The following is a 15,733-nucleotide window of genomic DNA, read 5'->3' as shown; positions in this document are numbered from 1 at the left end:
TATACTTTCAGAAATTCATTTAAGAATTATTCCTAAGAACATTCAAATATTATTCAAGGGATTGATTGTCAATCCATCAAGAAAAATTATTTAACAATAGTCTAGCAAATATACCAAGTCATCAATCTTGAATTCAAGTTAGTACATGCAAACCGGGCGGGGTCTATGCCCACGGGGTGGGCTAAGGTTTGGAAGGGCAAGGTCTTTTCCTACCCTTTGGCGAGCTAGGGACGGGGTCCTTGGTATTGTCACCTGACGGGGTCTAGGCTCACGGGCTCAGCTAAAGTTTGGGGGGACGAGGTATTTTTCCTACCTTTGACAAACTAGGATGGGGTCCTTGGCTTTGCCACTATTCATTTAGGGACCGGGTCTTTTAGCTCAACAGATTTGCAAGGTATTTACGAGGAATTCACAATTTGATCAACTTGGAAATTGTAAAATGATGTATTGACTTGAATATATTTAAATAGATTGGAATCCTTGATAAAACTATTATAGCTTGAGTGAATGAATTCTACTATTTTAAAGAATAATCCTTAAAGGGGCCATTACACCAGGCTTTTGACGTGGTGGTCACTTAGCTTAGTATTAGAGCCAAGGTCTCGAGATTGATGCTTGCAAAGCATGGTGGGCAGTGATAACCTAGCCCAAATGCTGTGGTGGTGCAAATTCCCATTGAACATGTACCAAGAGATACGACCCACCCATAATCTGGCAGCCATTTGTCCATGATGGGGTTTACCTACAGTAGCGCTTTGATGGGACGAAAACTACACCCTTAACACTGGTGACCACCAAAATTGTTTTGTAACACTAAAAATAATAATAATAAAATATATATATATATATATAAGCTCTCAGGAATAGGACCCATGAGTCCTAGAATAAAAGGGTATAAATGCAGGTTTGAGGATTCAATTTTTTGGCGCCTGTTTGAGATATCCAGTGATATTTTGAGTTCTTTGAATTCCTAGCCAACAATGACGAAAAATCCCTTGAAAGCAATTGGGAGGTTAGAACGAAACCCCACCCCATTCCTCCTGTCTTGTGCAAACCATTCAGGATTTGCAAGGTGAGTAATTTGACAGATTTCAGTGTGTTCCAGGTATGATAGCAACATCTGCCATATTTTCTTTGTGCAGGTTAGTCTTTCATCCCAGATCACAGGGACATCTCAGACACATCAGAGATTTCATCCATTATTGAAGAGTGGTCTCCATCCATTCATAAGAAGCTCTACCTTATATGTACTGCAAATTGTAGAAATTAGCTTCATTCAAGGGATGCGCAGCAAAAAGAGACCAGTTACAGTCACACCATTGCAGTTCTTTGCATCACTGTGGACCTTGGCACATCTTACTAATTTTGGAGGTAAAAAGGTTGGATTTCAGGCAATCTAGGTAGTGTGAACCCTGCCACATATATACTAACCCTGTCGCATCAGCTTGTTGAATACCCACAGCCCTAAAAAGGAGATCACAGCTTGGTACAGGTTTGCACTCAGCCACATCACATCCTATGGGAGTCAATTGCTATTTTAGAACTTGAATCAGAAGTTGGACACACCAGTTCATAGGGTTATATCACCCAAAAAGGGTTTGATCTATACCATAACAGCAATCAGTTCATACTTCAACCTGCTGTTATTCCTTCACTCCTGAGTATCAATTGGGTAAGTGTCAGACTGTTTACAACAGTAACCAGCAAAAGGACGGCCAAATAAGAAGATAATTTTACAGTGATATGGACTAGCTGTAGCGCTTGTTGGTGAGTGCAATTGGCTTATAATCCTTAAGTTTATGACTCAACTCAACATACAGCACTGTATATCTTTGGCATTGAATAGAATACCATTTGGTAAGGGTACAAATTTCTGTCATAATGATTATTAGTAACATCTGATTTGAATTTTATCGTTCACTAGGTGATTTCAAGGGTTTCCATTAATTAATGTTTCTGTCGGCATTACAAAGAAAATTTCATTAGAAAAAAGTCCACATTACAGATATCACACCTAGCCATGCCTTCAATATAATTTAAAGTAAGTCATTGTCTTCCAGCTGTCGTTATACTCTTCCTTTTGTGGCACAATGCCATCTTTGGTCATTCCTTTCCATGCCTCTGCACACCTCACAATCTACCGGATTGTTTTGTTTGATCGGTACGGAAATCTTGAAGGGAAATTAAAAATTATACATTTATTTCAATATATAATTATTTATAAGGGGCATTGCAATTCATCAAGTGCTGAAGGAGCAAAATCTGACTTTGGTAACTGTTGTCATTTTATGACATCCTTGGTCCATCAATGAGAACCGATCGGAGATATGTTCCATGGACCAGCACTGCCCCAGTTGATCAAGGACAAAGCCAATGATCATAAAGTGTTAAGTGTTAAGTGTTGTCTTGTCTGGAGCCAGGTTCCAAGCCTTTTCCTTCATGACCCCAGGTTCCAAGCCTTTTTCCTCATGACCCCGGAATCTCGTAAACGCCCAAGTTCCAAGCCTTTTCCTCATGACCTCGAAATCCCGGAACCCCCAAGTTCCAAGCCTTTTCCTCATGACCCCAGAATCCCAAAACCCCCAGGCTCCAAGCCTTTTCCTTCTAGAGCCTAGAATCCCGAAACCCCCATGGAGCTACAAGGGCGCATTTAATGCTTTTTGCAAGATTGCCATCAAGTGGAGTACAGGGCCATGCTTATTTATGGTTACTTGATGGCCATCATGTCAGGCCTACATGCTCTGACTTTGGAATGTCAGGCAATCCATCTTCTAGGAGAGTTTTTCTTCTTGGGATTGCCTTGCCAAGGTATGGCTAGGTTGATTGCATGCATACCATGTCAGGTCTATGCACCTCCTTGCCTTCCCTAATTGGCATTCCTCTGTGCACACAAGGGTCAAGGTTTCCCCTCTTTGACCATTGGTCTCTCCTCTGCAACTAGTTTGCTATATATAGGCTATTAAGCCTCATTGTAAAGGGTTCTCTCCCTACTAGCTTGAGCTACTCTTTGCTCTTTCACTTCTCTTGAAGATTTGTATATTTTTTTGCATTTCTGCAACTGTAAGTTTGGCCATTGGCCTGAGAATGAATTGAAATTATCATTCTTGCCTTTCTTCAACTTATGCATGTTGTATATGTTTTCTTACCTTCATTGTAAGTGTATGTTTTGTGGCTTTCTTTCATGTATATGTTGTGTTAACTTGTTTATGGGAGTGACTTGTGGGAACCCTGCTCCCCTTTTGACATTCAGCAAATTATAACCTCCATACATGTGTTTGGGGTCATTCATGCAGCTAAAGTTTGTGCATCTCCTGGGTATTTCGATTTGTTCTTTGTGTCAAATCTAGGTGGGGAGAGAAACATCTCTTATCTTGGTGCATCACCTCCTTTCATTTTTATTTCTACCCTTTTCCTCTGCAAGTTTTTAGGATAGGTTTAGAAACAAAATTTGGAGTGTTGAGTTGGTTCAACACCTACACCTGGATTGAGAAGATAGCAGCCTTCTCCAAAGACTCAACCCCTTTTTGCAAGGTCCCACACTTTGGGGTTGTTTCCATGTTTCACAAGGTTGCTGAGTTGATAGCTCAGCAAGGGTGCAAACTTTTGTGACAACAGTTTCTAGCACGCCCAATGGGACCCACCCTTCATCAGCTAAAGATTTGGTGTGTTCTTCGGTGTATTCAGCCTTGGAGAGGCATCTTTCAAGCACCTGACAACTCTACCATCAATTTGGCAAATCTATTGGTATGTTATTTGTCTCTAGTTGAGTAGATCAGTTTGCTCTTTTAAGCATTTCATTAAACAAGTTCTACCTCTTCCAAATGCTTTATAATGAATACATATCATGGGAATACCTTCTTTTCCCATCCGTTCCATGAGCTTGCTAGTTATTTTCCTTCTCATCAGCAATATCAAACTAGGAATGCTCCTAGTTTCATCCCAAACAACCTTGCTGCCACAGGGTGTCAACACATCCAATATGCTTGCCACCCTCCCTCCCCTGCTCAGCCTTCTTGGCAAACTAACCATGCTTATCAACAACCCCAAGAGGCCTATTTTGATTCCTCCCAATATGCCCATCAAAATGTGAAAAGCCTGGAAGATGTCAGCATCAGGTATATATTGTTGCTTTTGGCAACATATCTGCAAAAATTCACAAGTTCTTGCCTGCTGCGTGATTATTTTGTTCTTTTTTTATTTTCCTCAAACCTTAACCCTATTCCTAATTTTATTGTGTTTTTGGCCTGCTGTACAATTTTCTGTTTTTGGGTGGAAATCCTAACCAAAATTTTTCACAGTTTAAGTTTGAAATTTTTTTAAAATAAATCTTGATTTTTTGGTTATCTAATTTATTGAAGAGAACAATTTTTAATGCTATGCTATGTATTAGGAATTATGTCCGCTAGTGGGTCAATAGATTATCTCAAGATTGACTTAAGTCCAAACCAATTGCTTGGACATCTGAGGCTACTTTAGCAATCCAGAAATGTAAAGAATCTTGTAAATATCTTCCATCGTTGAGACTATGTCTCAAAGGTTCATTTGTGTTCCAAACAGATGCTTCAATGGAAGCATGGGGAGTAATTTTTATTAACCATTAATAATGGAAAAGAATAACTAGTATATCTATATTTAAAAAATATATGTAAAATATAAATATGCCGAGAGATATCTTATAATAGAAGAGAATCATTCGTAAAATAAATGTTCTTCTAAAATACTAAACACCAAAAATACAAATCCATTAAAGTCCTCATGCAAAAAGTTGTGAATCAAGTGGCGAGGGTTCTATTTTATTTGGAGTAATAAATTAACACCTCCACAAAAACTGAAACATGACATATTTCATGCATTTACCGGTCATTTGCATGTCAAATTGTTTCAAAAATGGATTTTTGTTTACAGACATTTTGATGTCATTGTAGATGCCTCTCGGCATAACTAGTATACCTATATTTTAAAAATATATGTAAATATGCCGAGAGATATCTAATAATAGAAGAGAATCATCTGTAAAATAAATGTTCTTTTAAAAAACTAAACACCAAGAATACAAATCCATTAAAGTCTTGCATGCAAATGGAGACAAGTGGCGAAAAATAACACCTTCACAAAAGCTGAAACATGGCATATTTCATGCATTTACCCTTCATTTGCATGTCAAATTGTTTCAAAAATGGATTTTTGTTTACGGACATTTTGATGTCATTGTAGATGCCTCTCGGCATAATTATCTAAGTATGGATCTGGGCAATTTAAAAACCATGAGCTTCACTATTGGCCTGAGGAAAGGAAATATTAGCAATTGTTAGCAGTTGAAAAATGAGGAAGTTTGTTGCTTCCAGAAGAGTTTGTTGTATGAGCAGATGATAAGACTTTCAAATGGTTTATGTCTAAACTACTCTCAGATCAACCCTATCAAAATCAATATGCATGATAGCAACAGCTACTTTCCCACTAGCAGTTTTCAGTACAATTCATCCTAGGGAAAGACAGTTCTTTACCTGATGCTCTTATAAGAGAACTAGAAGCAGCTTTCATGTTACAACCAATACAGCCATATGCCTGGCCTATGGAAATGCCCAAGCAACAAAAGGAGTTCTACAGGCATATCAGAAGTCGCTTGCCCACAAATAGCAACCATGCGCATATGTGTATTAATTTATATATTATTTGTTCTTCTATGTTTAAAGTTCTTGTTAATACAGAAAATTGGAGTGGCACAACCTAAAATTATAGATATTATTCTTAATAAAAGAGCTTATTGCACATCATTGTCCTGCGCACTGTTCAAAGTGGAATGTCATCATCCCTCCATATATTGATAGAATCTCGGGTACAGACAGGCAGTAGAAAAATTTGAGTGATAACTTTGTCCGTATACCCTTTGAAAATAAGGAGACCACTCAAGTCACTGAGCCATCTGCATACTGCAAAGGGAGATTCCTGACACAGAGTTATCCCCTACAGATACAGAAATTCAACATGTGGTCAATAAAATGTGCATTGATGGTCCATATTGTCTGTAGAGTCCAGCGGACCAATGTCAATGGTATCTGTATTTTGACCCATGAACCATTTGTAACCAAACACATAGACACCACATGGTCGTATTATTAGATTTTAGAATAGATTTGATTCTCTTTGATATTTTTCTTTCGCACTGTCCTTCCTGTTGTTTGTAACTAGGTAAGATGGGTTTGGATTGGCTTAAGGCAACATCCGAACCCATATAGGACTGGGTCCTAAAGGGGTAACGTGCCCCCAAGTCAAGGTCAGGCCCTTTAACCTTCACGCCACCCTAAAATACACCACACCTCAATAAATAAATTGGCGCCAAAAGGAGGAAGGCCGACTTGGATTTAATAAAGGTTAAGACTCATATAAATAAAGTCAACTTGCAAATACAATCATTCACTTTTTATCTCTCATGCAATCAGCGAAATAGCTCTGCAATTGAAGGTGCGAAATAAAGGAGAGGATTGTGCGAACTTGTTCAAAGAGATAGAAGTCATTTGGTATTCCTTGATGAAGACTTGGTGTATTTAGAAGGGCAAATCTGATATGATAAAAGGAATCAGATCTGAAGAGTCAAGCTAAGTATTGTATTGATGCAATTAAGATTGAATACATAATCTGACCTGTGGGTCTTTGGTGCTGGGTTTTTCCTCCTTGGAGGTTTTCCCAGGGTATTTGTGTTGTTCTCTTACTCTCTTGTTTTCATTCTTGCATCTACTTGAATATGGTTTACTTAATGTTAGCAAATAATTAAATGTTAGAAATCTGATTACTGAACTAGGTCACAAATTTAACATGGTATCAGAGCCAAGTTGTAATCAGATCTAGCATCCTGTAGCCTAGATCTTGCACCTTCTTGCTGTCATATAATGATGACAGGTTCCAAGATTGAGGAAAGATTGAAAAGGTTTTGTGATCAAAGGTTTAGCATGATCACATCTTGATCCAGCATGCTTGAAGATCCGACTCTTCAGCATCATTCACAGCTAAGTATTTTTTTGAGTCATTGCATTCTTGGTTGCAAGATATATTCAGATTATCCAAAGGATTGAAGTATTATCGTTTGGCTGACCTAGTTTTAGGTCGTATTGATTTTATAATTCTAATTGCCTTAGTTGGTAGACTTATCTAATATAGAACATTATTTAGATATCATCATGATTTGCATACCTTTTTGAAGGTATTCTAAATCTCCATTTGAGTATTGCAAGGTATTATAGATCGATTCTTCGTTACTACTTTGATTGGAATCAGGAATGTCTTGGACTCATCACCCACAGTTGTCATCTATATAACTATGATCTAAATACTTGTTATGTTCTCTGCACATGTAATTTAGATATTATTATTATGTTGGACTGGTTCTATTATTGACTTTTGATCTAAAAGTTCTAAGTATCCTTGTGATGATTACTTATATGCATTCTAAGTGAGTAGCTATGCTTGGTTGAGTTATGTTTTTTTTTTTAAATGATCTTCATTCATGACATTTCTTATTGACTTGAATTCTACTTGACATGAACAACTTATGGAGATGTGTACAATCATGAGGAGCTAATGATTGTTTGCCTTGGCATCATTGATAAGTATACCGACTGAGGTGTAGGAATTTTATGTTCTATTAATTATGGAGATGAACTCTTAATGAACACATCGAAATCACGTTGACTCAATATTTTGGCCTATGTAATTTTACTACTAAGTGTTCCTGATAGAAAAGTTTAGTTGAAAGATGATCTGCAATCATGTTAGTAGTATGCAAGGGTTAATGCTAGACGAAGAAACTTATTTCTCCTATCTATTACACAGCCTTGTAGTTCGTATAATATAGATCTTCTTCATGTGCCCTTTGACGTATGAGATTCTTCTACTATCATAAACTACCTTGTGATATGTTTGGTTTTGATCAAGTATAAAATTGTGCTTGATGGTTAACAAAGAGTATAATTAATGAGCATTTCATTAATATCACCTTGCAGAATGATGTTGTTGTTAGATCAATTTTATCAATGCTCACTTGTTTTGATTTACTTCTGATTACTTCCTCTGGACTGAACTGCAAATAGATGAACTAATGGATATTATGGCTGCATTCAGTCTTTGGTCTTTTCTATGTTCCTTCTTCTGATTTGAGTGAACTATTACTTTCGTTTATTGTTACACGAATAAGTTGTTCTAGTATTTTTGAGATATTCTCAACCTTCAAATCTAACCATTGATGTGAAGAATGAGATCTACTATAAATGTTTTATGAAGAAGTTATGTTTTAGGGCAAATCTTTCTTGTTTGGTTTTGTAATACCAAAGATAATGATCAACTATGGACCTTAATGGAATCTTGAGTTCTGATAATTGTAGATTCATCACTTCTCCTATAAAGAGGTTGATGGGACACAGTTGGATGATTTGTGAGGTTTTTGTGCTTACTCCGTCGTCTGTTCCAAGAGATTGAATTTATATCTTGTCTTACTAACGTTGATAATGTTGCTATTCATTGGCTAAAACTATTTTCTACAAATTTGTGATTCTATTTATGATTCCTCTTTGAAAGACTTCGCAATTGATTTCTTAGGATTTTTGTTTTCTATTGATATCATTTTGTGTAATCTCTTGATGGAATTTATCCTCATCTTATCTCAACAATTGTGCTATGGGTCCACCTTATTAAAAGATAGATGGACAGGATCCTTGAGATTAACATAAAAGATTGATTGTGCAGAAGTTAAGGGGGAGCGCCTCCTTTTGAGTTGGTATACTCTAACTTATGTTGGTTGATTACCTTTTATTATGAGTATTAGCATGTAATTCTTTCTTGGGTCAAGCACTTTCAATTTCATTATGATTGAACTGCCTTGATGCTTAAGTGTATGATTTCCTATCCTGGAGTACAGGAAATGATTGGATTTTTTTCAGTAGCTTGGAATGCTTCTGAAACAGGGCATACCAATTCTTCAAGGGAAATTATTGGGATGGGCATACACTCGAAGGAAGTTCAAGTGCTTTGGAAGCTGTGATTGGACACAGCTGCTATTGAGAGGGAGTTCCAGCTATTTTGGCATATCTTAAAGGGTTATGAGATTCAGGTGTGCAGATTGAAGAAAGCCATGTATGGCCTCAAACAGGCCTCTCGTGCTTGGTATGAAAGAATTGATAAATACTTGTTAAGTTTAGAATTTTGTAAAATGATGCTGACTCTAACATCTACCTTAAGTCATCTAATGATGAAATGCTAATTATAGTTCGATATGTGGATGATTTATTTCTTACTGGTAAAGATGAACTTGATTTATTTCTTACTGGTAAAGATGAACTTATCATTAGATGTAAGAAAGAACTAGCTTCAGAATTTGAAATGAAGGACTTAGGTTTAATGCATTATTTCCTAGGTCTAGAAGTATGGCAAAGGTCTAACGAAATTTTTCTAAGTCAAGGAAAATATACTATTGATATTTTGTAATGTCCCCACCTTTTTAGCATCTCAGTGGAGTTCTTAGCCTTTACATTCTCCGAAGCTAAGTGGAGAAATAAGAAAAAATTGATTAAATTAATTTCTTATTAAGTCATTAAATAAAATAAAATAAAAAAAGGTGACTTTATATTTAATTAATTTAATTAAAAGTGACTTAAGTGATTTATTTAAATATTTTAATGTTATTATAAAGTTATAAAGTAACTTTATAATAAAAAAAGTCACTTTAATATTATAATGTGTGAATATGTCTTTAATCCCACATTGGCCAAGAAAGTGTTCGAGCTCTCATAAGAAAGAATAAAAAGGGACTTAAGAGCTCATTTTTATATCATCCATCCAGAGAATTGATATTTGTTTGTTATGAACTTGGGAGAAGAAGCCAAGGGTTTCTGATTCAGTCAGCCATTGGAGAGCGACAATTCTTCAGTGTTGCAACCATTTGAGGTGGTGAAATATCGACTGAATTTGGCATTTCAGGAGAGCTTCATTCTGGAGTTCTATTTGGGCTTTAAAAAGAAGGGAAGACATCTAGGGTATGCAGATTTTCGAATATATATCAATTGCAGACCTACAATTTCATTTGGCAGCCATTAAAAATCAGAATTGAAGCAATCATTTCAAGATACAATTGCTGCTATAGTACCCGCGCTACAGTAGACGCTACAGTAACCGCGCTACAGTACTCGCGCTACAATAATCCGTGAATAGTGAAAAGCTACAGTGGCATGAATAGTGACGTGCTACAGTACTAAGAAATCAGGCATTTAATTGGCAAATTATTCGTAGCTACAGCAGGAACGTGTTTAATTGGCAGTCCATTGAAGAGTGGAGACCATCATTTGCAGCAAGCATTTTACATATCAGGTTCTCTAATTTTGTTGTCATAAGTTTTGGAAATTACATGTTATACCTTTGTAACTATTTGGTGTGAGAATAACTAATAAAAACTTCATTATGCTGCTGCCACATAATTTCTAGTTTGCATGCCAAGTGTTTGATGATTTGTCAAGCAGCTGTAGTTGTTATTTTTAGTTACTTATATGCATCAAAATCAATTGGCATATCATTTCTATGACATTGTTAGTCAATCTTTCATGGTTAGAGGCATTCAAAACATTAATTGCAGTGTACAAGACCCAAACAATACAAACAGAAAACTCATAACAGCAAGTACAGACTTTGCAAGACAAGTGTTTGACAAAGTTCCCAAGGGTAGAAATCAATGATTTAAGGGCAAAGTTAGTAAGGGTTCTTACATATTTTGAAAAGATTTAGAATGATGGATTGTAAACCTATGTCTACTCCTATGGAATCTAACTTAAAGAAGTTAAATGTTTCTGCAACTAATTCTGATTTTGCAGATCCATCAGAGTACAGGCAGTTGATTGGATCACTGATGTATCAGTTAACACTAGACCAGACATATGCTTTGCAGTAACATGTTCATCATGTTGCAGCCAAGCACATCCTAAGATACTTGCGAGGCACAGTTGATTATGGGCTGAAGCTGCTTAGGTTCAGATTGGTCAAGAAGTGTTACGGATAAGGAAAACACTTCAAGCATTCACCCACTGCGATCTCTTGAACCTACAGGGACAGTCCTCAGTTGCATTAAGTATTACTGTAGCTAAATACATTGTTGCAAGTGTTGCTTCAAGAGAAGCAGTGTGGTTTCTCAAAATTCTTGTTATGATGTTTTGATTTATTATCATGGTTGTATAATGATGCCTGACAATTCAGTGTTTTATGGCAGGGCAATCCTGTGTTGCAGATGTTCTCTTGAAGCTTGAGATAAACTTAGAGCTGTGAAGAACACCGCCTTGGTTGAGAGGGAGTCCCAACCTTAGTGATACATTGTGTTGTATCAACCACCCTCTGCGGGCAATGTAAGGTGGATCCAATCTATGCTTGTGTGCGAGCTGGAAGACTATGTTATGTAGTTCCATTCTATGCTTGTGTGCAAGATGGAAGACTACAATATTTTCTGATTATGTCTATTCCATTTCTTGCTTGCGTGCAAGATGTAAGATTATGGTGTTACATTCTTCTTTGGGAGAAGACAAAGGTAAAGACAATGAATGATGGATATGCGTGATCGATGGCATTAAAAGACTCCATGTTGTGCATGAATAATTGTGTATGTATTCATGACTTGCAAGTGTACATGTTAAAGTTTGAAGTCATCCTCCATAGGCAGTACAAGGTGGATACTATGGAATACTTGCTCTGATACTCTCTCAGGAGTATTTGAAGTTGTCAGCTAAGTTCGGACTACAATTTAAACATTGTATGCATTACTTAGGGCTGGGCGCTAATCTTGTAACCTGGTTGTAAGATTATCACTTCATTCGAGATATGGTGCAAAAAGGCACCATTCAGCTAAAGTATATTAGCACAGATGAACAGGTTGCAGATATTCTTACCAAACCCTTATCCAGAGTGAAGTTCGAATACTTCAGAGACAGACTTGGTATTGTGGAAAATGGAACCCTGGTTGAGAGGGAGCTCCAATCTCAGTGACTCCACCTGCATCACTTTGATCATTCTTTGCTTGTGTGCAAGAATGAAATGTGTCCAATCTATGCTTGTGTGCTAGATGGAAAATTGTAATTATGTAAAGACCCACTTGTGTATTACACTTTCTATGCTTGTGTGTTAGAACCATTCTATGCTTGTGTGCTAGGTGGAAGATGTAATTCTATGCTTGTGTGCTAGATCCATTCTATGCTTGTGTGCTAGGTGGAAGATGTAATTCTATGCTTGTGTGCTAGATCCATTCTATGCTTGTGTGCTAGATGGAACTCTAAAGGTTCAGATTATGTATTCTCTTCTTCCCTAGTTAAGAGGGAGTGTTGTTTGTAACTAGGTAAGATGGGTTCGGATTGCCTTAAGGCAACATCCAAACCCATATAGGACTGGGTTCTAAAGGGGTAACGTGCCCCCAAGTTAAGGTCAGGCCCTTTAACCTTCACGCCACCCTAAAATACACCACGCCTCAATAAATAAATTGGCGCCAAAAGGAGGAAGGCCGACTTGGATTTAATAAAGGTTAAGACTCATATAAATAAAGTCAACTTGCAAATACAATCATTCACTTTTTATCTCTCATGCAATCAGCGAAAGAGCTCTGCAATTGAAGGTGCGAAATAAAGGAGAGGATTGTGCAAACTTGTTCAAAGAGATAGAAGTCATTTGGTATTCCTTGATGAAGACTTGGTGTATTTAGAAGGGCAAATCTGATATGATAAAAGGAATCAGATCTGAAGAGTCAAGCTAAGTATTGTATTGATGCAATTAAGATTGAATACATAATCTGACCTGTGGGTCTTTAGTGCTGGGTTTTTCCTCCTTGGAGATTTTCCCAGGGTATTTGTGTTGTTCTCTTGCTCTCTTGTTTTCATTCTTGCATCTACTTGATTATGGTTTACTTAATGTTAGCAAATAATTAAATGTTAGAAATCTGATTACTGAACTAGGTCACAAATTTAACACTTCCTGGCTGTAAACTGAACTCTGCCGAAATGAGAAAACTTGTTTTTTCTTGTCTAGGAACCATATGTATTCCATCAACTTTTTCTAATTAATTAAATTATTTTTAAAAATCTCCGAGGCAAATTCTCTGGAGTACCTGTTTTGGCAACACTATATCTTGTCCATATTCTCCACGGGCGCAGCTCTCTGCAAATTGAAGTGCAACCTTCCCACCCATGGAATGACCAATCACAACATAAGGCCAATTCCATTTCTCCACCTTAATCAAATTCGCTACATCCCTGGCAGCAGCAGGAATATCATGAGGCCGATTGAACCCTTCACGTCCCACAGATTGTCCATGGTTCCTCAAATCCAACGCAACCATTCTCCATCCTACATCCCACGAGTACAATTAAAAATTCAATTCTACCAAATATATATCCAATTCTACCAAAACCCAGAAATCTTATAGGATTGAAAAACAAACTTACACAAAAATATGATAAAATAATAAATTTAAATCTAACTAAAACTCTAATAAAATTAAAAACCCAGTTCTAACCAGAAAATGAAAATGAAAAAGAAAAAACTCTGACTCTGCCTTTAAAAGGCCCTAATTTCACCCAGAAGCAAGAACACTGATTCCATTAAAAAACGGAAACCTTCATTTCGTTTTTTAAAAACCTCTAATTTCCTCCACTTACGATTCCCAATTCACCTCAAAATGACACATACTGACTTCACCTAATTGAAAGCCTCCCTTCACTTAAAATCAAAAATATTGTGAAGTTGCTTAAGTCTATTGGTGAACTTGAATGGCTTACAAAAACTCATAAAGAATCAAGTCTTGTTATGTGAAAACAGGACACCCTAAAAGAATGACGCAGAATCTGTCTCAAAACAAATTTGACAGAATAGGTGCCCCTTAATCATTGACACTAAGCTGAAGAAGACAATTCGCTCTTGCACTAAGAACACAACAGATTGCAAAAAGATTTAGATGTTTATCCTCCCAACCCAAAAAGAAAATAAAAAATAGTAATTTCACCTAATTCAAAACTCGAATTTCTCCTGATCAAAAACACTAATATCTCCAAAACTAAAAACCCTCACTTATCCTCATCAAAAACACTAATCTCTCCAAATAAAGATTCTAATTTCAGCTAAGAAAAAACATTTCACCTAAGATACAAACCCTGTCTCGACAAGAAAATAAAAAACCCTCACATCGACTAAAACATAACCCTGGATACAACCCAAAAAAACGCTGGGTTCACTTCTAAAACAAAAGCCCTAATTGCATATCAAAACAATTAAAAGACCAATATCACCCAGTAGATGAATTAAAATCCAAACAAACAATCGCATAAACGAGTGATTCATTCTCTACCTGGCGAACTTTGAGAGCTCCTTTCTAGCAATGAAGCTCCCAGCTGCTGGGAGAAATGTCTCCAGTTCCTGCCAGAGCCCATTAGGCCGTGCAGTATAATTGCCCTGCAACTGTCACTGTCATTGAAGGCCGCTCCATTTTTTTCTCCTTCTTTGGAAGGAACTACAATTTCCTCGTATCCAAGTGTCGCCATTTTTCTGTGAAAACTCGTGGAGAGTGGAAAAATCCATTTCAACTTGGATTGAACTCTGAACCTCTCGGATATCAGGAGGCCAAATGCATCGCTGGTAAACTTCGACCTGCTCATTATTACTACGTGCTATTTGATATTTTGAAAAAGAAAGGAAGAGCCCGTAATGAAATGTTGCTGAATCACCAATTTCCACTTCAGTTAAGAAAGCGATTTAAATTGGCACAGTCGGGAGAATCCAGAGTAGCTTCAGTTGTAACTGGATTAGGAAATGCTAATACATTGTTTTGTTTTGTAAAAACGAACTAGTGAGAGGGAAGAATTAAGATAGGTGGATTGTATTTTATAGAAGTATATATTTTTTCAAATTTATTTCACAATATATAAATTATTTTATCTATTATTCTAGTGATTAATAGTTCTCTACATAATTAATATATATTATTGATAATGTTGAGCTGAATCCACTTACATAATTGTATATTTGTTAAATTGAGTATTTTCTAAAATGTTAAAAACATTATTTGTAAAGATGAATAGACCAAAATGATTTTAACTACTTCACAGTTGAGATTGTTTGAGTCTTTGAATCAAAAATCTATGGAATGTATTTCCCAATATAGAGTCAAAGGATTTTGATTATCAGATCTAGCAACAAAGAATTTGTGCATGTCCTTCACCATCATGTATAAGCCACCAAACACCAAAAGTCGCTAAGATTGAAGATAAGGAATTTAGGATATTCATCATGGAAAAGAAATGAGAAAAGGTTTTGTTTCTAATCAAACAATGATCACCTTCGTCTCACCCTCAATCCTCATCTTCTACGCAAAAAATACCTAAGTGATATTGCAATGAACAACCATTCATTAATTAACACAATTTTTTTTTTATGTAATGAATTTAAAACATATTCTAAATCAAATAAATAAATGCATATCATTAAGTAAGCAACATGATATTCAATGAGATGTAAATTCATTTCACATTTGAATTCCGGTATAATTTATTAGCATGGACATGTATCTATTTGTCAATAAGCATAAAGTTTTAGATCACATAAAGTTTACATTCTTTTCGATATACATGTGAATGCAAAGAGTTTTTCTTTTATGAACAAGTCTTTGACAATCTCCAACTCCGTGAAGGAGAACATAATCAAAATGTTTTACCTCCAAACATAGACTAAT

The 15,733-nt window shown here is 36.4% G+C and overlaps 1 protein-coding gene across 1 annotated transcript in view; it reads right to left on the bottom strand.

Annotated features, from left to right (window-relative positions):
- LOC131067125 (uncharacterized) overlaps positions 1 to 14,853 on the bottom strand; it is a 72,625-nt gene extending 57,772 nt beyond the window's left edge. The window contains exons 1-2 of the mRNA XM_058002060.1: positions 14,354 to 14,853; positions 13,118 to 13,356 (exon numbers count right to left, since the gene is read on the bottom strand). Coding sequence (XP_057858043.1) covers positions 13,118 to 13,356; positions 14,354 to 14,660 — 546 coding nt within the window. The 5' untranslated portion in view covers positions 14,661 to 14,853. The remainder of the gene's footprint in view (positions 1 to 13,117; positions 13,357 to 14,353) is intronic.
- Between the last annotated feature and the right edge of the window lie 880 nt (positions 14,854 to 15,733).

Source organism: Cryptomeria japonica, chromosome 5 (genome assembly GCF_030272615.1).
Source record: "Cryptomeria japonica chromosome 5, Sugi_1.0, whole genome shotgun sequence".
NCBI classification, from domain to species: domain Eukaryota; kingdom Viridiplantae; phylum Streptophyta; class Pinopsida; order Cupressales; family Cupressaceae; genus Cryptomeria; species Cryptomeria japonica.
This window is presented reverse-complemented; position numbering and strand designations above follow the sequence as displayed.